The sequence below is a fragment of the Marasmius oreades genome, chromosome 1 (genome assembly GCF_018924745.1).
Source record: "Marasmius oreades isolate 03SP1 chromosome 1, whole genome shotgun sequence".
Lineage (NCBI taxonomy): Eukaryota > Fungi > Basidiomycota > Agaricomycetes > Agaricales > Marasmiaceae > Marasmius > Marasmius oreades.
This window is the reverse complement of record NC_057323.1, coordinates 2392037-2409314: the sequence shown is the minus strand read 5'-3', so window position 1 is coordinate 2409314 and position 17278 is coordinate 2392037. Positions and strand designations below refer to the sequence as shown.

General features: G+C 48.1%; 9 protein-coding genes across 9 annotated transcripts; 6 read left to right on the top strand and 3 right to left on the bottom strand.

The window, feature by feature from the left end:
• Positions 1-271: 271 nt before the first annotated feature.
• Positions 272-1717, bottom strand: E1B28_000780 (uncharacterized protein). Its single transcript, XM_043146647.1, has 4 exons — positions 1453-1717; positions 1243-1394; positions 918-1185; positions 272-856 (listed from the first exon to the last, which is right to left on the bottom strand). The coding sequence occupies exons 1-4, from the start codon at positions 1680-1682 to the stop codon at positions 487-489; spliced, it is 1020 nt and encodes a 339-aa protein (XP_043015350.1). The 5' UTR covers positions 1683-1717; the 3' UTR covers positions 272-486.
• A 30-nt stretch (positions 1718-1747) lies between these two features.
• On the top strand, positions 1748-2536 carry E1B28_000779 (uncharacterized protein). The gene is made up of 4 exons (XM_043146646.1): positions 1748-1785; positions 1841-1931; positions 1984-2156; positions 2214-2536. The coding sequence occupies exons 1-4, from the start codon at positions 1783-1785 to the stop codon at positions 2457-2459; spliced, it is 513 nt and encodes a 170-aa protein (XP_043015349.1). The 5' UTR covers positions 1748-1782; the 3' UTR covers positions 2460-2536.
• A 74-nt stretch (positions 2537-2610) lies between these two features.
• E1B28_000778 (uncharacterized protein) lies at positions 2611-4190 on the bottom strand. The gene is made up of 7 exons (XM_043146645.1): positions 4131-4190; positions 3983-4079; positions 3849-3928; positions 3484-3798; positions 3288-3425; positions 2910-3224; positions 2611-2848 (listed from the first exon to the last, which is right to left on the bottom strand). Exons 1-7 carry the CDS (start codon positions 4170-4172, stop codon positions 2726-2728), a joined length of 1110 nt encoding a protein of 369 aa, XP_043015348.1. The 5' UTR covers positions 4173-4190; the 3' UTR covers positions 2611-2725.
• A 16-nt stretch (positions 4191-4206) lies between these two features.
• Positions 4207-6729, top strand: E1B28_000777 (uncharacterized protein). Its single transcript, XM_043146644.1, has one exon. It carries the CDS (start codon positions 4292-4294, stop codon positions 6539-6541), a length of 2250 nt encoding a protein of 749 aa, XP_043015347.1. The 5' UTR covers positions 4207-4291; the 3' UTR covers positions 6542-6729.
• ARF6 (ADP-ribosylation factor, Arf Arf6) lies at positions 6730-8486 on the top strand. Its single transcript, XM_043146643.1, has 7 exons — positions 6730-6922; positions 7010-7075; positions 7139-7189; positions 7296-7547; positions 7607-7682; positions 7735-8221; positions 8282-8486. Exons 1-6 carry the CDS (start codon positions 6895-6897, stop codon positions 7808-7810), a joined length of 549 nt encoding a protein of 182 aa, XP_043015346.1. The 5' UTR covers positions 6730-6894; the 3' UTR covers positions 7811-8221; positions 8282-8486.
• A 1604-nt stretch (positions 8487-10090) lies between these two features.
• On the top strand, positions 10091-11581 carry E1B28_000775 (uncharacterized protein; the record flags this gene model as incomplete). Its single annotated transcript, XM_043146642.1, has 6 exons — positions 10091-10183; positions 10239-10369; positions 10429-10543; positions 10602-10947; positions 11002-11300; positions 11358-11581. 5 exons carry the CDS (start codon positions 10091-10093, stop codon positions 11070-11072), a joined length of 756 nt encoding a protein of 251 aa, XP_043015345.1. The 3' UTR covers positions 11073-11300; positions 11358-11581.
• Positions 11582-11647: 66 nt separating this feature from the next.
• E1B28_000774 (uncharacterized protein) lies at positions 11648-13206 on the top strand (the record flags this gene model as incomplete). The annotated part of the gene is made up of 5 exons (XM_043146641.1): positions 11648-12433; positions 12491-12595; positions 12645-12794; positions 12851-12949; positions 13000-13206. 5 exons carry the CDS (start codon positions 11648-11650, stop codon positions 13204-13206), a joined length of 1347 nt encoding a protein of 448 aa, XP_043015344.1.
• A 79-nt stretch (positions 13207-13285) lies between these two features.
• E1B28_000773 (uncharacterized protein) lies at positions 13286-13693 on the top strand (the record flags this gene model as incomplete). The annotated part of the gene is made up of 1 exon (XM_043146640.1): positions 13286-13693. The coding sequence occupies one exon, from the start codon at positions 13286-13288 to the stop codon at positions 13691-13693; it is 408 nt and encodes a 135-aa protein (XP_043015343.1).
• A 220-nt stretch (positions 13694-13913) lies between these two features.
• E1B28_000772 (uncharacterized protein) lies at positions 13914-17234 on the bottom strand. Its single transcript, XM_043146639.1, has 3 exons — positions 16847-17234; positions 16256-16753; positions 13914-16199 (listed from the first exon to the last, which is right to left on the bottom strand). The coding sequence occupies exons 1-3, from the start codon at positions 16983-16985 to the stop codon at positions 14116-14118; spliced, it is 2721 nt and encodes a 906-aa protein (XP_043015342.1). The 5' UTR covers positions 16986-17234; the 3' UTR covers positions 13914-14115.
• Between the last annotated feature and the right edge of the window lie 44 nt (positions 17235-17278).

Here is a 17278-nt window from a genome sequence, read left to right as displayed (position 1 = left end):
GAATTACATATTAACGTGAAGACGTGAAGCATCTGGAGTATGTTGCAGGATGGGCATCTTCTCTTGGCTGCCAGTAGGTGGATCGTGAAGGAATATTCAATATTGTTGTCTTGAGGAAGGTTCGAAACGCGGACAGCACTGAGGATAGCGGGCATTTAAACAAGTAGTGAATCGAGAAGCACTTAGCTCTATCGATATACTCTGCAACCAAATACCCTGTACCTGCCCTAGTAACCGACTAGAATAGAAAAGAACGTGTCATGAAAGTGGTAAAAAACATTGCATTTCGTTATTTTTAACTTGATACATCGGTATGGCGTCTTCTCTGTCGATCGGTGAGGTCTTGAAACAGGTAAGATGGAGGATGAATGGGCTGCTCGTCGCCAAAGGCGACGGGAAGTAGGTTGAGCAGACCGTTTGAAACACAAAAGTTGACCGGGACCGCCTAGCCGACGATACATAACAATTGCGAGCGAATTTAGTACGCTACAAGTTTTGATCTTTTCCCTTCCCAGAACTCTTCTTTTTTATTATAGCCCCCACCCCACCTGACTTGTTGACAACCTTTTGCTTCTTCTTCTGCTTCGTATTCTTTTCGGCTGAATGATACTCAGTCTCCGCAGTTTGTCGAGGGTTCATTTGGTCGGCTGGTCTTCTCAAAACTTTGGATGTATCCTCCTCGCTATCATCTTCCTCCTCCTCGTCTGCAGGTGTAAGTGTGCGGAGCTGAGTATCAACTTTTTCTGCATCGGACGTTTCTGAAGCCTTGGCAGTGGGTAAGTGTATGTGTGACGGAGAGAACGGATCGGATTGTATGGAGCCCAGTAGGGATAACATTTCATTAGCTATAGTGAGTCTAATTGAGAATAGGGATACTTGAACAAAGGCCGTACAGGTAGGGAACTATGTAGACGTACCCAACGACAGTAAATTCCAAGTGCCCATCGGGTTCCCCGAGCCGCATGTCTGTGCTTTTATCGATCCATCTTCCGCCGCAGTTCTCCGCCTCCTTCTCAACATCTTCGGCTCCTCCTTGAGCAACCCCAAACTCTGGGTCATTCTCAGCTGGTCCGTACTCAAATACGTATTGATCGGTCGGTATGTGATGTCGTGGTATGGACACGTTAAAAGTTTTGTGAACGAGCAATGAGACATGATCGGGTGAACATAAGTTGATTTTCCCGACTAAGGACACGAATGAGGCTGAAGGGAAAAGATGAACCCTTATCGGTCGTAACGTACCAAGCTTCATGCCAACCCGCGGTCGCCACACGGTGGCATCAAAAGATATTTTGCATATCAGGAATGGACAATCAGCTCGTATTGAGGCCTGCTTCTCTAAGAACCGAGGGTTTGAGTGTGAAAGCACAACGCCTTCGAATGCGGGAATATACCTGATCGTTGAGTGAGTCTTCTGTGAGAAAGAAAACCGGCGTTGAAACAAGTAATTACCGCATTATCATGGAGTCAAGCATCTCAGCAACACCCGACTTTGGGTCGATGCTGAATATGGGAGGAACGGAGACCACTAGTGAGGCCTTTACGACTTGAAATCCAGTATCCCTCGTGTTTCCCTTGTCGTGCTTGACCTTGCTCGCATGCCTAGATCTTTTTTTTGAAAGCCCGTGGACGTTTGATTCGGAGTGCTTTCGCTTCCTTGTCGAGTGTGTTGCTTGAGGCATGTAATGCACTGTGCACTGGCAGAAGGGAGAAAATTAGAAGCACGTGATCACTTTCTAGCTCAACTGCTCAAGTTCAGTTGACCTGCGCTTACCTTCCTTCATGGTCAGTTTTTCGATTTGAACTAATATACTTGCTCACTTGGGACGTGTCAATACAGGCCTCACCTCGCGTCATAATACAAATAGTATTGACCGGCTCAAAAATCTTGGGCAAAGCGTTCCTTGAAGCTGGAAGACAAGCTGTAAAAAGTACGTCCCAGTAAAACTTCTCCAGTCACGTCACTTACTTTCTGAAAAAAAGATGCTAAACACAAGCCGGCAGGTGCCATGGCTGGCTCTGATATAGCTGGTGTTGCTCATGCCAACTCTGGATCAATGACTGACCAGCTAACACGGCAATATCGGATGGCTTTGGACGAGGCTCACCTGATTCTTAACACCAAACGTGGAGAGGAAATGGAGAAAATTCTCAGTGTGGGTATGACTTAGCTTCGTAATGGCATGTTAATGACCAAGAGTTACTGCGTGCAGAACTATGAACATCTGTTCAAAGCCAACAGTTCACCAGCTCCTCCAGCTCCCTCCGCTGGAAAGGTAAAAGCTCCTCCAGCACATTCACACTATCTACAATCCAAAGTTGTCCGTGCGCGAGAACGAATAGAGGCAGAGCTTCAAATCGTTAACGAGAACCCGACACCAGTTGGAACCCGACAGGCACCACCACCAGATCACAACCCTCCGTCTCCCACAGGTAGTAACACTGGAAGTTCAAGTTGATAGACATATACCCAAAGCTAGCTTAATTTAATGTAAAGTACTCGTTTTGATAATATATCAAACCCCACTCACGGTTAGTCAAAGGTGATCGATGATTAACGAGTGGGCCCTCGAACACGCGGGATCGGTGCGACCCTAAATTCTCGTTGACTGCTGGGAGCATGCGTCCTCGTGAAATACGATTTGACGTTGACGTTTATCATACAAGCGAATACTTGGGGGGGGGGGGAAAACTACTATACAAACCCATTGATCCTTTATGACCTTCAATTATCATCGTCGTCCTCATAACCGTGTTCAAACAAGTAGTTTGCGGCCATCGTCTCGTCTTTGTCACAGGCCAGGTACGCTTCCACCACCTTGTGTCGGGGGAAGCCAAACGCCTCCAGCTAATTAGATATTCATCAGGAATTAGTGAAGCGTTTTCAGAGCACATAGTACGGGACTTACACGTTCAATCGCTGCTCTCTCCTCTTCTGTGACATTGATGACCTGAGCACCAGGCGGGGCCACACTCTGCGGGTCCAGATCCAGAAGCCGCATAAGGGCATCTGGATTTTGTGCAAGGGTTTGTATTAGCTGTGGGTAGTGGGTTGCAAGTTGCTGAATGACCGCTCCAGCAGAATCAGGATTTTGAGCAATAACTTCACGTAATTGCTGGATCTGGGGGTTGTTTCGTAACGCCTCAATATCTATATGCTGTCCTGGCGCTGAGCTAAATCCTCCAGTGTTTCCACCACCACTTTGTTGCTGATTTTGTGCCAGCTAGTAAACGCAATCAATAAAAAGGAATAGAATACTGTGAGGATGAGGTCGGAAGGAACACACTTGGAATAAATTCTGAGGTTGATTGGGAGGGGGAACAGCCGGCGTAGAAGTGGTTGCAGCTGGTGCGATGGATGCTGCACTATCCTGCGCACCTGGAGGGTTTCCGGAGGCTTCAGCTTCCAAGAGACCCGGAATCCCCTACCAGAACAATAACAAGTGAGTCATGTTCTACGACTAACAGTATCAAGAATCATACATTCATCAGGTATTCCACGGCCCGATCTGGGTTATTGAAACTGGCTCGCATTGCTTTCAAAACTTGATCTTTCGGGAATCCCATCTCCACCATATTATTAATGGTCTCCTGGAGAGCAGGACCTGACAAAAACGAGGCGGTGTCGCCAAAAGCACGCTGCTGAACAGGTTCAGAAGTGGTAGGGGGTGCAGGTGCAGTGGGTGACGAGCCCGTGGAGGATGACTCTGACGTAGGTGCTGCTGGTGCTGGTGATACTGATGGAGGAGCAGAGGGAGCTGATGTAGTCGATATTGCTGAGGTGGGTGTTGGCTTTGGCTACGAATAAATCTGAGAGGGAGGATCTTGTGAGTTGAACATGGACGCACCTTCGAAACCATCAGCACCAAAAAATCTTTTTCCTTTATCCCGCAAGACTCGACTGTCTTGTCATCGGCTAATATTTTACCTAGAAGAACCGATCTGAATGTACCCTGCAAATGAGACTATTGAAAGTACGTACCGGAGTAGATGATTTTCTGTGAGGCAACAGGATATCCTTGGGCACTCTCGATCTTGCCCTTAAGGTGTACGACGGTATCTAAGGGTTCAGCATCGACCTAAATGTGGAGTGAGCTGCTGATCCTAAATAAAATAAGAGAAGAACTGACCTGGAAGACCTTTTGCTGCGTCGTTTTAACGGTTATCTTCATGGTTGAAAGACGCGTAGGTGTGACTGTGACGGTAGCGCTCCTGGATCCGGAATTACTTGGGCCTGGTTTCCCAGTCTCGTCTTTGCTCTCCCTCATTCGTTTCACGGGAACTTATAGATATGCAGAACGAACACGGAGACGATTACATTCGTCGTATCGCATCCTTTATTCGGTCCAATGAACGTGGTCTCGCAGAGGCAGTCATTGCACGGCCCCGCCGTGCACCACGACGTCCACCAGAATCGGCCTCTGTCTTCAATCCAGTAGGCTGGTTCTCAGATCCTGCTGCTGGGACAAGCGTAAAGCCTGTAGTGTTATCTATCGACACTCACCATCTATTCTATCTTCTGATGCGCCTTGAAGCCATCGGTATCGATGTTGGCACTCTAGACGTTCGTATAGACTGCCCATCTCGGCCACTAAGCTACATCAACGTCTTTCCGGATCCAGACAAGTCAGAAACGCTCTCACTCTCCTCAGTACGATCATCACTGTCGGTGGTTTCCAATCTATCCCTTGGTGCAGGATGGTGGAGCCGTGCCGGGCCAACCAGTATAGATGCAGAGCTCAAATATTTATTTAGCAGCTTTACAAAGCTCCCTGCTCTCTCTATCACAGCCCCTGGTCGGAAAGGCATCGCAGAGCTGGTGAACGAACCCCCTAATAAGAATGCCATTCCGATGGATTCTTTCAAAAATTTACAATCATTAGAATGTATAGACATTGATCCTCGAGCATTGTTGGGATGGGATAAACTTGCGGAAAGTTTGTGGAGTTTGAAGATAAAGAAGAGCGGGTTGGAGGACGTGTCGGATATCTTTATTGGAGCAGTTCTGGACGATCAGGCTAGGCGAGAAGGTAGTGCCAGCAGGAAGCGCAGACGAAGGATTCCGCAAGGAGTGTTGAAGCCGACATCCTTTCATTTCTCTCAACTTCCTGATTCAGTGCCAGAAGATGCCAACGGCGAGACGACTTCCGTAGAACCCGTTCTTGATACCACTGGCACTTTGTCCCCCTCACCTCCACCTTCGCAACTTTCGCCCCGTAAGTGGGAATGGCTAAAACAGCTCTCACTTTCCGATAATGCCTTGACATTCTTTCCCTCTGAACTTAACCCCTATCTCTCATCTCTCACTCACCTCGACCTTTCCTCCAATTTACTTGTCTCCATCCCACCAGGGCTCGGTGCTCTTTACAATCTAATTTCCCTCAATGTTTCTGACAACATGATTGACTCTGTCTTGGGTATATACCAGAACCTCGGACAGGTGCTGTTCCTGAATCTCTCTCATAACCGGCTAGAATCCATATGTGGACTCGAGCGCCTCCGTGCTCTTGAACGCGTCGATCTTCGGGGTAATCTGATTGAGGAGGCCGCTGAAATTGGCAGACTGGCAAGCCTTCCCAACATATCGGATGTGTGGGTGGAGAACAATCCTCTGGTGGAACTCGAGGAGGCGTACCGGATTGCATGTTTAGATTATTTCTGGAAGGAAGGGAAGACAGTCAAACTGGATGGAGTTCCCCCGAGGTTTTACGAGAAGCACAATCTCACTGCTCCTCCCTCTCAGCAAATGACCTCCTCTCGTCCAGTTTCCGCCGCATATTCTCCACCCACCATTGCCGTTGGCCACCCGCATCCACACTCGCAAACTCAGCCTGGTTCGCCTCTCGAAGCTGTTGACAAAAAGCCTTCGCCTTCTGGATCTTCGAACCCTTCTCCTCATCTCGGACCCGTGAGTGCTGTCGGTGTCAGCAGCAAAGGTCGTCGAAGGAAACCGAAGCGAATCGTGGATTTGGACATCGAACGCAGCAACCCAGAGGCGGTTGTCGGTCATAGGAGGACCATATCCAATAGTTCAGTCAAGATTCAATCAAGGGCCTCAGAGGAAATTCCCTTACAATCCGATACCCAGGTAGTCGAACCATTTAATACTCTCCATCAAGCGGAAACGATACCTCAGCATTCGTCGGCGAATGTACCTACCGACGATTTTAACGTTGAACATGTACTTTTTTCATCAGAGCAACCCACCCAGCAAACGGCATCTCCTGCCCGCCGCTCACGCCATAGTCGTTTTCATTCACAGTTCACCCCATCTCTAGCCGATGACCAATTCAATGAACCTCCAGAGGATGCACTAGCCTTTAGAAGGTCGCGTAACTCCCAAACCTTCTCCTCATCAGCATTGCGCCGAGCCAGGGTTACGGCCTCTGTTTATGAACCTTCGACAATTCCTTATGACGGTGATGAGAGAAATGTTGATGAAGGGGAAGTGTTCCGAAGACGGATTGAGGCTCTCAAGCAGGACATGGGGGATGGATGGCTCAAAGTTTTCAGCCAGAGCCAGATGAAGACATCACCGTAACTTATCGTCCATTGTTAGCATTCCTTGCCTGACTGATTTATCCCTGTCTTCATTCTGTTACACCTTTCTGATTTGTTCTGTTCGGGTACAGTACATGTATATTGACAGGTTCCGGAGATTTTTTGCTCACGGAATAGCTCCTATTATCATTATCCACCATGACGATCTCAAGAAAACCGCACATAATTGGAAAATGTGCTTGTTTACTCTTCGGCTAAGTTGTCACTGTGACCACGCGTGTGACCGAACACTTTCTTTCAACTTTTGTCTGCGACAGCCAGCCCACCCACAAGTCACTCGTTAATTCTTCCTTCCGTTGCCAAGTCTCTTGGAAAGCAAATTATAGCTGGAAAATGGGTGCTAATCTCTCGAAGGCATTAGGTACGCTACCTTTCAAGTCCAGGTCCTTCTCATACTCATTGACACTCCGGAAATCCTTTATCCACACCTGTCGCGAATCGGCTTCAGGGAAAATATTTGGGAATAAGGAAATGAGATTGCTGATGTTAGGATTGGATGCCGCTGGGAAGACTAGTCAGTTCGCGGATGCTCACCATTGTCGTATGATTTGGCGGAAGACTGACCACGGCCTGACAGCCATTCTCTACAAACTCAAGCTGAACCAATCCGTGACGACAATTCCAACAGGTTCGTGTCAATTTCTAAATTATTTGATTTGCTGCCTCAACACCCCCTGACCGTACCCCCAATCTTTCCTTCACGGTTTTTGGACTGATCTCTTCATTGCCTGCAGTTGGTTTCAACGTTGAAACGGTAACGTACAAGAACGTCAAATTCAATGTCTGGGATGTCGGAGGGCAAGACAAGATTCGGCCGCTATGGAGACATTATTACACGGGAACCCAGGGCCTTGTGTTCGTGGTTGACAGTCAGGACCGAGAGCGGATTGACGAGGCGAAGCAAGAGCTTCACCGGATATTGGGTGACCGAGAGATGAAGGATTGCTTGCTATTGGTTTTTGCTAACAAGCAGGATTTACCGGGAGGTAACAGGTCTTTTTTCCAATGTACTCAACGGCATCTCTGATCGTTACCACTTCCACAGCAATGTCACCAGCTGAAGTCACAGAGAAGTTGGGCCTTCACAGAATGCGGGATCGGTCGTGGTACGTTCACCCTAGGCAAGTATTAAAACCTTTCCGCCAATCTTGGGTACTGATGCGCCGTCTGTAGTTGTGCAACCACTGGGGAAGGCTTGTTCGAAGGGCTGCAGTGGCTGTCTCAAAACGTCAAGAAGCGCCAACAGTAAACGCACACCAGTCTCTTTTCCTATGTTTTCAATACTACGAGACCTTGCCCTCTCACCACGTTGTGGTACGTAGTGCCCCCGTGAACCCCGCCAGCCGTTACACCCTCCCAAACACAATACTTGCTTATGGTTATGCATGGAACGCAACGCCCACGTCGTCAAATGGACATCTACACCCATACGTCATGCCTTTCGTTTTTTGTCTGTTTTTTGATATTCTTTTTCCATACCCCCTTCATATCTGTTATCACTTCATTCGTTCGTCACCGGCCGGTAGTATCTCGCACTAATGGATGATCTCACATGCCTCATTTGAGAAAGCGATTTTTTTGAACGAGCGGAAGGACTGCACGAGCATCTAGTATCTTTCCCATTCTCCTTGAGTGATCACATTTGTGCATGTCGCTAATGGTGAGTGTGGCCAGCTTTCAACGTTTCAACCCTCAGACGATTGTCACCTCGTTTCGTCAGATGCGTTGAACCGGGCTTAGGTGACAGTCATCAAGCTGCCCTCAGCAACGTGGCACCACAAAGGCAAACTTAACAATAATGGCGCTACAATTTTGGATGTCGCTTGTAACTCGGATTGCCAAGTATGATTATAATTTCCAATTGATAAAATGTTTCATTTCCATACAGTATACTCTGCATAAAAATTGCACCGTTTCAATGCCTAGAACGACTTCGGACCTCTAGCAAACCTTGAGCAAAACGGTTCTGTTGATGGCTGTGACCGCGGGTTGCTTATTCTTAGTTAAGCAGCAGTTTGCGGTACAGTCGTTCTCAAAAACCTTGCGCCGCGTCTTTCGCGCGTGCGAACAATTAAAAAATTCAAAAAAATTCAAAAAATGCCTGTAAATTATTTTAATTCGCTCTACGTCTCAATTCACATCTTTTACTGCTGGAACTGCATCAGAATATCAAGTGCTACAACATACGTCCAGAAACAAGTCCGGAAACAAGTCAAAGAAACGAACAACGCTACTGAATCCGGCCATGTCGGCGACGACGGTGTGCGGGCCCAACGACACTTCAGCTTGGTGAAAAGGTACTGAGATTCATATAATCAGAGACTGATATTCCTATATCATCCTGAGGATTTTATAGAGGATGGCGGCAAGGAAAAGCTATTTTTACGGGGCACTCTTCCGCTGAGGTATGACGTGGTAACCACAGCCCTTCGGAAACATCAATTCTGGGTTGGGATTCTGGAAAATAGGATTTAGGTCGATGGCAACAAGGGGTTCCAGAGTGATTGAGAAGATGTGTTTATTGAAAAAGAGGGAAATGGCATGAGTGAAGACTGAAGAGGAAAAACCTGTTTGACATTGAAATTTCTTAGCCCAGCTTGCAACCAGCTTGACAACAGCATAAACAGGCTACGGGTATGATATTGAGCAGCTGGAAGGGAAGTCTACGAAGCTACACAGCCGAAGCCTTAGAATGGGGAGTGATTGAGGACCTTCGCTCTCGTCTCGCCTCGGTTGAAATCTTCTGGAATTTCCCTATGTTGTGCTCATACTGCCCTGCAATTGGACGACCATACTTCGAAGATTCACTGTCAACAAATGTAATCTGTTCAGCCATGTAGTTTTGAATGATGTGATCCAACCACGCACTGTCAGTGTGAAGAGCTTCATAATGCTGCAAGGCAATTTTTCCTAAGTACTTCTGGTGGAGTCCAAGCTCGACAAGCTTTCGTTGGATCGTTGGTATCGATATTGACTGGCCGCCGTGCATGATTGCCAGGTAGTCCAGATTTCGTGAAGCGAAAACTGAGGGTGTCTTGCACACCAGCTGATTCAACTCGACGGATACAGCGGTTTCGAGAAATCTTGGATGTCCTTGAGGTAGTGTGAGTGCTCTGACAGCCCTATGTTTCTCTTTACTCCATCTCCACTGCTGTACACTGTCATCTGAAACACCCAGAGCATCCAACACGACATCGAGAGCCTTCTTCTAGGAGGTAGTACGATGCATATTTCTTCATATCTGTGTTGATGTGATGGTAGACCATGACATTTCCGGGCGTTTGCGACTGAAAAAGGAATGCATATAGAGTGGAATAGAGCTACACTGAATTTACAGAGTTTTTTGAATTTCTGTGAATTTCTTTAATTTTTCGCACGCGCAAAAGACGCGGCGCAAGGTTTTTGAGAACGACTGTAAGTACGTGAGTGGTGTCAGAATGTCGTGCTTATTTTTCTCTTACCCGTTCACTGTTCCCGCTCGCTCAAAATGTCTAAGTAGCTCTTAACAATTTCTTCTTACCTCGTAGTCATGTTCTCAACAACTCGCGCGTCGCTTCTACGACGAACATTCACAACCTCGGCTGTAGAAGGGTTTAATGGAGCTGTTGGGAATACACCCCTCGTTAGGTTTCCACTCGCCAAAAAGGTTTTCTTTATTGACGTGGGTTTCCTTCTAGATATACCTCAAAGGACTTTCCAAGAAGACAGGGTCTCATATCTATGGCAAAGCAGAATTCCAGAATCCTGGTGGAAGCGTCAAAGACCGTGCAGCACTCGGCGTCGTTATTGATGCGGAAGAGAAAGGGCTGTAAGAGGCAGCTCAACATCGTCTGCCTGAAACTCCTTTGATTGTATTTACTTTTGCAGACTAAAACCAGGAGGAACAGTTGTAGAAGGAACGGCTGGAAACACTGGAATTGGTTTGGCTCATGTCTGCCGAGCAAGAGGCTATCGTTGCGTGATATTTATGCCAAACACTCAAGTGAAACTGTACCACACATCGGGTTTCGCTCTCGACTAACATCCTTTCCATATTTCAGAGCCAGGAAAAGATCGACCTACTTCGCATGCTTGGGGCTGAGGTACACCCTGTTCCGGCCGTTGCTTATGAGAATCCTGCAAACTACAACCATCAAGCGAGGGATTTCGCGAGAAACACCTCAAACGCAGTTTGGACTAATCAGTTTGATAACACGGCAAACGCTGCTGCCCACTACAAGACGACCGCCCCTGAGATCTGGGAGCAAACGAAGGGTAAACTGGATGGATTCATTTGTTCCACTGGAACGGGCGGGACTCTAGCTGGTGTGGGCAAGTACCTGAAGGAAAAGAGCAAAGGGAAGACCCAAGTTTGGCTGGCTGATCCGCCGGGCAGTGTATTGGCGAGTAAGCCTTCTTTTCGTTCTCTTTGAATCACAGACCAACGGTTCTGTTCCTCAGGTTATCTCAACAGCGGGGGAAAACTAATCGAAAGAACGGGCAGTTCGATTACGGAAGGTACGTTTGGGTGAAACAAAAAAGGGTGTCTTCGTTCACTTGTTTCATAGGAATTGGTCAAGGTCGTGTAACGGATAATCTGGCCACCATTGTTGGTGACATAGATGGGGCATTCACCGTTCCCGATACGAAATCCATAGCCACCCTCTACGATTTGCTCGACACGGAAGGACTTTATCTTGGAGCAAGCTCAGCGCTGAACGTGGTTGCCGCTGTGGAGTTGGCTGTCAAGCTCGGTAAAGGTGAATGTTTCGCATGTCACTAATCCGGCAGCAAACTGACCTCTGTGTATGCTTCAGGGTCCCGAGTTGTGACTGTCTTGTGCGACGGGGCGTATCGGTACCAGAGTCGACTTTTCTCCAAAAAATGGTTAGAAACCAAGGAGCTTAGAGAAGCGATACCCTCACATCTGCAGAAATATGCAGTTCTGGATTAATATCACTTTCGAATAGTGTGCCTCTGTTAGAGCTCTTGTGAATAAAGATTTGCGCGCTGTTTTTTTTGTTTGGCTGTGCTTACATGAGCAAAGTTGGCGTAAAGTTGGGAGACTGAAAGTCTACCAGCTCTGGACTCCCCGTTCATTGGCCTCATGGAGTCTTCCACCAACGTCGTCCACAACGACGTCAAGGACGCCAACGACGCTCCGAAAGACGCGCTTAACGAGCCTAGCAACGACCAAGAGCCTTCGGCTTCCACTACTCTCAGTACTTCCAACCCTCGAACCCGTCCAGCTGAGGAATCCAATTTCCCAGAGTCTCCACATGTTAACGGAAAGGAAAAGACGTCGGAGATTCAGCAGAAGCCTCTTCAGAAGCCCTCTGCTTTCTCCAGATTTGTTCGGAAGCTCATACCCTGCATACCCTGCATACCCTCTTCCCCTCGTTCTCAAACTATTGAGATTGATACTCCTACTCCAGCTCCCATAGCTCCGTCAGAAAATGATTTAACTGGAATTGTTAAAACTCCGGAAAGAGACACGTCAGAAGCACCACAGTCGGCCAGGGACGAATCTCCGGCCCAACGCCCAAGTGCAGCACCATCAGACTCGCTTCCTCCACTGACAATACCCGCTCCTTCCTCGGACACTGAGGTAATTGTGCCCACGACACCGACCAACCAACTTCTTCCCATTTCCGAGACCGAGGGTGTTACTTCTGGTGCTGTCGTTCCGCCAGGTGCCAGTGGCACCATAAACAAAAGACATTCTCATCATTCAACGTCAGTTACTAATGGAATTACACCAGACCCTGAAGAAACGGACGGATCCAGCTTCACAGAGGATGAGGAGACGGAAGATGTCCAGCATCTGGATGATGTTGAGGACGAAGAAGACAGACTGATTACGAACGGAGGTGCAGGTATTCCCATAGGTTCTGTGCGTGCAATAAACCCAGTTTGTATCCAACTTTCTGACCTCCGTTTTCCTGTGTAGGATGGAGTCCCAAAACCATTGTTACCACCGATTGCTCCCCAGCATGCCGGCAGAAAGTGTCTTGTGCTTGATTTAGACGAAACCCTCGTGCACAGTAGTTTCAAGGTATGTGTTTGCATGTCCGTGTTCACTAATGTTTCTGAACAGCTTCTAGTCCATACAACATGCTGACTTTGTGGTGCCCGTGGAAATTGAATATCATTGGCATAATGTGTATGTTATCAAGCGCCCAGGGGTCGATAACTTTCTGAAGAAAATGGGCGAGTTGTACGAGATTGTTGTTTTCACTGCCAGCTTGAGCAAGGTTAGCTTTTTCCAGCATGAAGAGATGGATCCCATGCTTAACTCATCTCGTCAAAGTACGCGGATCCGGTCCTGGATAGACTCGACACTAGTCACACCATTACACACCGTCTTTTTAGAGAAAGCTGTTATAACCATAGAGGAAACTACGTCAAGGTTAGCCCCGCGCTCTCACGCTGCGTTCCTCTCATTTAGATCTCGTCCAGGATCTTTCGCAACTCGGCCGACCAATAGGCGATACCATCATCCTTGATAACTCTCCAGCATCCTACATCTTCCACCCAAACAATGCCGTGCCAGTTTCCTCGTGGTTTAACGATCCGCACGACACAGAGCTAACTGATCTCGTTCCGTTCCTCGCAGACTTAAGCGCTGTCGACGATGTCAGAGGTGTGCTTGATGGCGCGCGGTGAAAATTTGCTACAGTGATAGGAATGTGGAGAGACAGCCTACCTCTTTTCGAGCATTTTTGCCACATACCACTTGATTCTCATGGCTTCTCATAGCTCGACCCGATGTCTATCGCATTGGCGACTCAGTTTCATTGATGTGCCAATCGATTTCTCGGAGAAGCCACTCAAGCTTTGGATCATCATCTTAACTCGCTTCCCTTTTCCTCTCGCCCTGGTGCCGTGGTTTAACTCTTACCCATACACTCATCTCAAAACTAAAACTTATACCCTTAAGCAGCTCAACTGTGCATTTTCACTAGCGCACGATATAGAATTGACCCTTCTCCTTCCACTCTTCTGGCACTATACATCGATGGATATTGCAGAGAGTTCACCGTTCACCGTTATCCTCACACTCCTTCCTATCTTTGTCATCTTTGTTGAGTTGGTTTCCGCTTACCCATTTTACTCCCCTCCCTTTTGTTTTGTTGGGTGTTTACATAAGTAATGTTTTCGCCGCAAGTAGTTTCGCTGTTAATTTGCTTTCACTTCGCTGCTTGACCCAATACCTGGTGTCTTACTTCTAGGTCGGGTCGTTCTGTTACAGCACCATTCTTTTTTTCTCTTTGATTACGACGGCCTTGGTACGGAATGTCATGACCGAAAATGCAAGAACTCCCTTTTAGTGCAATCCATAGATAAATAGGGTTTCAGCCCACGGTTCATCAACGTCAACTCAGAATAGATAATATCTGTATTGCAACACAGGAAGTTATTTAACAAGGACTGATCACAGAGTCATCGAACCACCACTACCATCTTACTCATTTCACCCTATTGTGTTACAAGACAACCTCTGTTGTATTAGTCCTTGATCATGAATTCACAACCCTGTACACTTCAAGAAAGTAAAACCTATCTCCTAGATCATCAGTGTCTGCCATTACCATTAGACAAAGCTGCGACAGCTGGCTCCTCATCGTCCCAGGGACTGAAGTTCGGCTTGCGGATGCGAGGCAACGACTGGAGCCAGGACGGAATTTTGCTCAAATCCCGCTGAGTAGGAACAGCTTGAGTATGGATATGGTTCGGGGAAGGAGGAATGCTACCCCCAACATCGCTCAAGCTCGGAAGCCGTTCCAAGCTCGCATTCGTCGATCCTCCGAGCGCACGGTGGAGAGCCTCACGCTCTGCAGGCGAAGGCGCAAAGGCACGAAGAAGGGTGCTGCTGTCAGAGGTGGTGGACGAGATGAGCTTAAAACCAAGGCCAGTGGGATTTAACGCATCATAAACAGCAGGAGTGGTAGTCAAAGGTACAACGGGCTGTGACTTTCGGAACATGTCGAAAACCTTTGCGTCAGGATTTAATCCCTTCTTCGGCTTCTCTTTCATGGAGAACCATCGTTTCGGACTAGATCTCTCCTCTAAAACGGATTCCACTTCATATCCAGGAGGGCTAGGGTCCGAATTGTGACGTTGAATGAGACTATCCTTGTTCCTCACTGCTGCAAGATGATCGCGTTCTGAAGGCGTATATACACGTACTTCGAACGGATCGTGGTCAGGCTCATCAGCAATAGGTGATATGCATACGGGAACTTTGGCGACATTTTCCGGCTGGTGGCTTGGGCTTTCGGTGGAACCCTTGTCTCTCCAATCCCTTTCCAAAAATGCGTCATTCTCGGAACGGAAAGAGCGTGAACTGCCATCAATATTGTCGACGGCACTGGAGATAAATGCCGGACTAGTTGACGGTGAGAGAACTACAGCAGGGGTCGGGGGAGGGCGGTCAATTTCTGCAAATGGTGAAAAAGAGCCAATCTGAGGAGGTCGAGTACCGAACGGTACCAGGGGATGGTCAAAGTAGCTGGGGCCACGTTGAGTCGGAAGCGTTTCGCCGCTGAAGTTGGACATCCCTCCGAGAAGTAACTTCAAAGGACGACCGGGCGTCTGGCAATCTCGTGGATCCGATAAGCGTCGTGTTCGCTCAAGGACGTCACTGCCGTCGGATGGAAAATTTACATGCGTGCTGTCTACGTGGTCTAGACGTGAGCGAGAAGAAACGCTTGGAGAACAATGTATTCCACTCGAAGGCCATGTTCCGGAATCGCTGCTATTGAGGACGTGGTCGGTCAATAACGAGTCTCGTCTTCGTAATTCGGCTTGTTCTCGCATTAGCCGCAAGCGCACCGTCCTTTGGTTCAACGTATCTTCGAGATCTCGTGCATGACTGTTCAGAGCCGCAATGTTGTCCTCTGCGACCTTAATTTCACGCCCTTTTCGGGCTATCGCTTCGGTGACGTCTTGCTCCTCCTCGGTAATTATGTCTCGACAAGTTTTAAGGGAATCCTCATCATCGAGAAGACGCTGCTGGAGGGTAGCTATCTCTTTGTCCAGATACAGCATACGTCGCAAAGCGTCCTCACGAGCAGTCTCGGCGGCCCGAAGCTTCTTTTCTGCATCCCGCTTTAAACTTTCAGCGGCGCGTTTGGAGTCATCCAAGGCTTTTGTACGTGACTTCAGGTCATTCCTGGCGGTATCCTCCTGTTTCTTCCTATCCCTACAGCTATCAAGTTCCTGTTGAAGTTGAGCACGCGACTGGCTTGCAACAGCCTGATAATCTGCTAGTTGGGCGCGTAAATCCAATATGGAACTGTTCGAAAGTGAAATCTGATGCAGCAATTCTATCACACGAGGCGATTGATCGAATGAGGTTGGTTGAGGTCCTACGCCTGAAGCGACACTATGTTGTTCCTCGATATTGGAAACAACGGGCTGCGCGGGAGCGGAAGGGGAAACGGTTTGCGGAGTGCCACGGTCAGTGTGTGCTTGGGTCCGAGGCGTGTGAAGAGGCAGAGACGCAGCCTTAGGAAGAGGAGGGGGCGTTGAACTGCGTGAGTGTAGCAGACCAGTGCGCTGAGACGATTTATCACGGTTCCGCAGACGGGGAGGTGAGCCCCGACAAGGGCCATTTGGAGGGAGATTTTTGGTAGATATCGGTAGTCCGGGAAGGGCTGCGCATGTACACTATGTCAGGCATCGCACCACAGAGTAAGTGTCCTGCACGTACCACTACAATCATTGAGTCTATCCAAGGTCTTCATACCCATAATCCCAGAGCTCCAACTTTCTTCGACATTTCCTGAGCGAGCGATCACATCCTGATACCAAGCTTCCAACACACCGCCCCGCCACCATTTTCCAAAAGCACCGACAAACCACGAATCTGATATCATCGACGTATCACGATGATCATTCACAGAGCGATCGGATTTGGCGGCAGGAAGAATCGCAGCAATCGTAAAAATCCCAAAACTGTGGAAAACGTGCTTCGGTGTTCGGAGAGATACCGATGCGCGGTTGGCAAAATGAAAAGGAGAACGACTTTCAAAAGGGAGAGTGGGATGAGCTTTGGCGGTACCGTGTCTAAAAGAGATATGATCTGAATTATCGTCCTGATGGACATCAGTGTCATCGTCGATATTGTCGAGACGACTTAGATGTTGTCGGAAAGACAGCTCGGTGAGGTAAGCTCGAAATGATGTTTCGGAGGGATTCGTGAGGTAGGCTGAAAGGGCGAGAAGGGTGAGTAAAGTGAGATGAACACGAGGGAAAAGCGATATCATGGGCGAGAGAAACACGAGAGATAACGAAAACTCACCCAAAACAAGAAAGATGATACAGAAGACGACAAGACAGAATATAGATTGGATGTCGCCTTTGCCCAGGATGGTGCCAACCAACTCCGCAAATGGTCTGCGAAGCGAAATAATGCCCAGGCCGCCAAAAGAGATGCTCATGAGGATGAGAAGAGAGTCCCTCCGGGAGGAGTAATTGAGGCTTGCAGATTGGCCTGGGTGGGCAAGCGGGCTGGCTGATTTTACTTGAGCAGACAGGTTTGCACAACTGGGCCGCCAATAGTAGCGACCTCAGCCTGTGATTGAGGAGAGATTGAGAGAGAAAATGCAAACAAAGGATATCGAGCGAAGAGGGTTGTCGATGAGCCCAAGTCGCAAGGAGATGGCAGAACCAAATTCCCAAATCACAGCTCAGTGATTCAAAGCGTGACAGTATGTCACGTACCGCTTTGCAG

Coding starts and splice junctions, on each gene's coding strand:
- E1B28_000780 (XM_043146647.1), bottom strand. CDS start 1,682: ATGCCTCAAGCAACACACTCGACAAGGAAGCGAAAGCACTCCGAATCA. Junction 1,186..1,242: donor GCGGGTTGGCATGAAGCTTG/GTACGTTACGAC, acceptor TCGTGTCCTTAG/TCGGGAAAATCAACTTATGT. Junction 857..917: donor TTGGAATTTACTGTCGTTGG/GTACGTCTACAT, acceptor ATTCTCAATTAG/ACTCACTATAGCTAATGAAA.
- E1B28_000779 (XM_043146646.1), top strand. Junction 1,932..1,983: donor TGGAAGACAAGCTGTAAAAA/GTACGTCCCAGT, acceptor TCTGAAAAAAAG/ATGCTAAACACAAGCCGGCA. Junction 2,157..2,213: donor AAATGGAGAAAATTCTCAGT/GTGGGTATGACT, acceptor TACTGCGTGCAG/AACTATGAACATCTGTTCAA.
- E1B28_000778 (XM_043146645.1), bottom strand. CDS start 4,172: ATGAAGATAACCGTTAAAACGACGCAGCAAAAGGTCTTCCAG. Junction 3,225..3,287: donor AACCTCAGAATTTATTCCAA/GTGTGTTCCTTC, acceptor TGCGTTTACTAG/CTGGCACAAAATCAGCAACA. Junction 2,849..2,909: donor AGAGAGCAGCGATTGAACGT/GTAAGTCCCGTA, acceptor ATATCTAATTAG/CTGGAGGCGTTTGGCTTCCC.
- E1B28_000777 (XM_043146644.1), top strand. CDS start 4,292: ATGCAGAACGAACACGGAGACGATTACATTCGTCGTATCGCATCCTTT.
- ARF6 (XM_043146643.1), top strand. CDS start 6,895: ATGGGTGCTAATCTCTCGAAGGCATTAG. Junction 6,923..7,009: donor TAATCTCTCGAAGGCATTAG/GTACGCTACCTT, acceptor AATCGGCTTCAG/GGAAAATATTTGGGAATAAG. Junction 7,190..7,295: donor CGTGACGACAATTCCAACAG/GTTCGTGTCAAT, acceptor CATTGCCTGCAG/TTGGTTTCAACGTTGAAACG.
- E1B28_000772 (XM_043146639.1), bottom strand. CDS start 16,985: ATGAGCATCTCTTTTGGCGGCCTGGGCATTATTTCGCTTCGCAGACCA. Junction 16,754..16,846: donor TATCATCTTTCTTGTTTTGG/GTGAGTTTTCGT, acceptor TCGCCCTTTCAG/CCTACCTCACGAATCCCTCC. Junction 16,200..16,255: donor TAGACTCAATGATTGTAGTG/GTACGTGCAGGA, acceptor GTACATGCGCAG/CCCTTCCCGGACTACCGATA.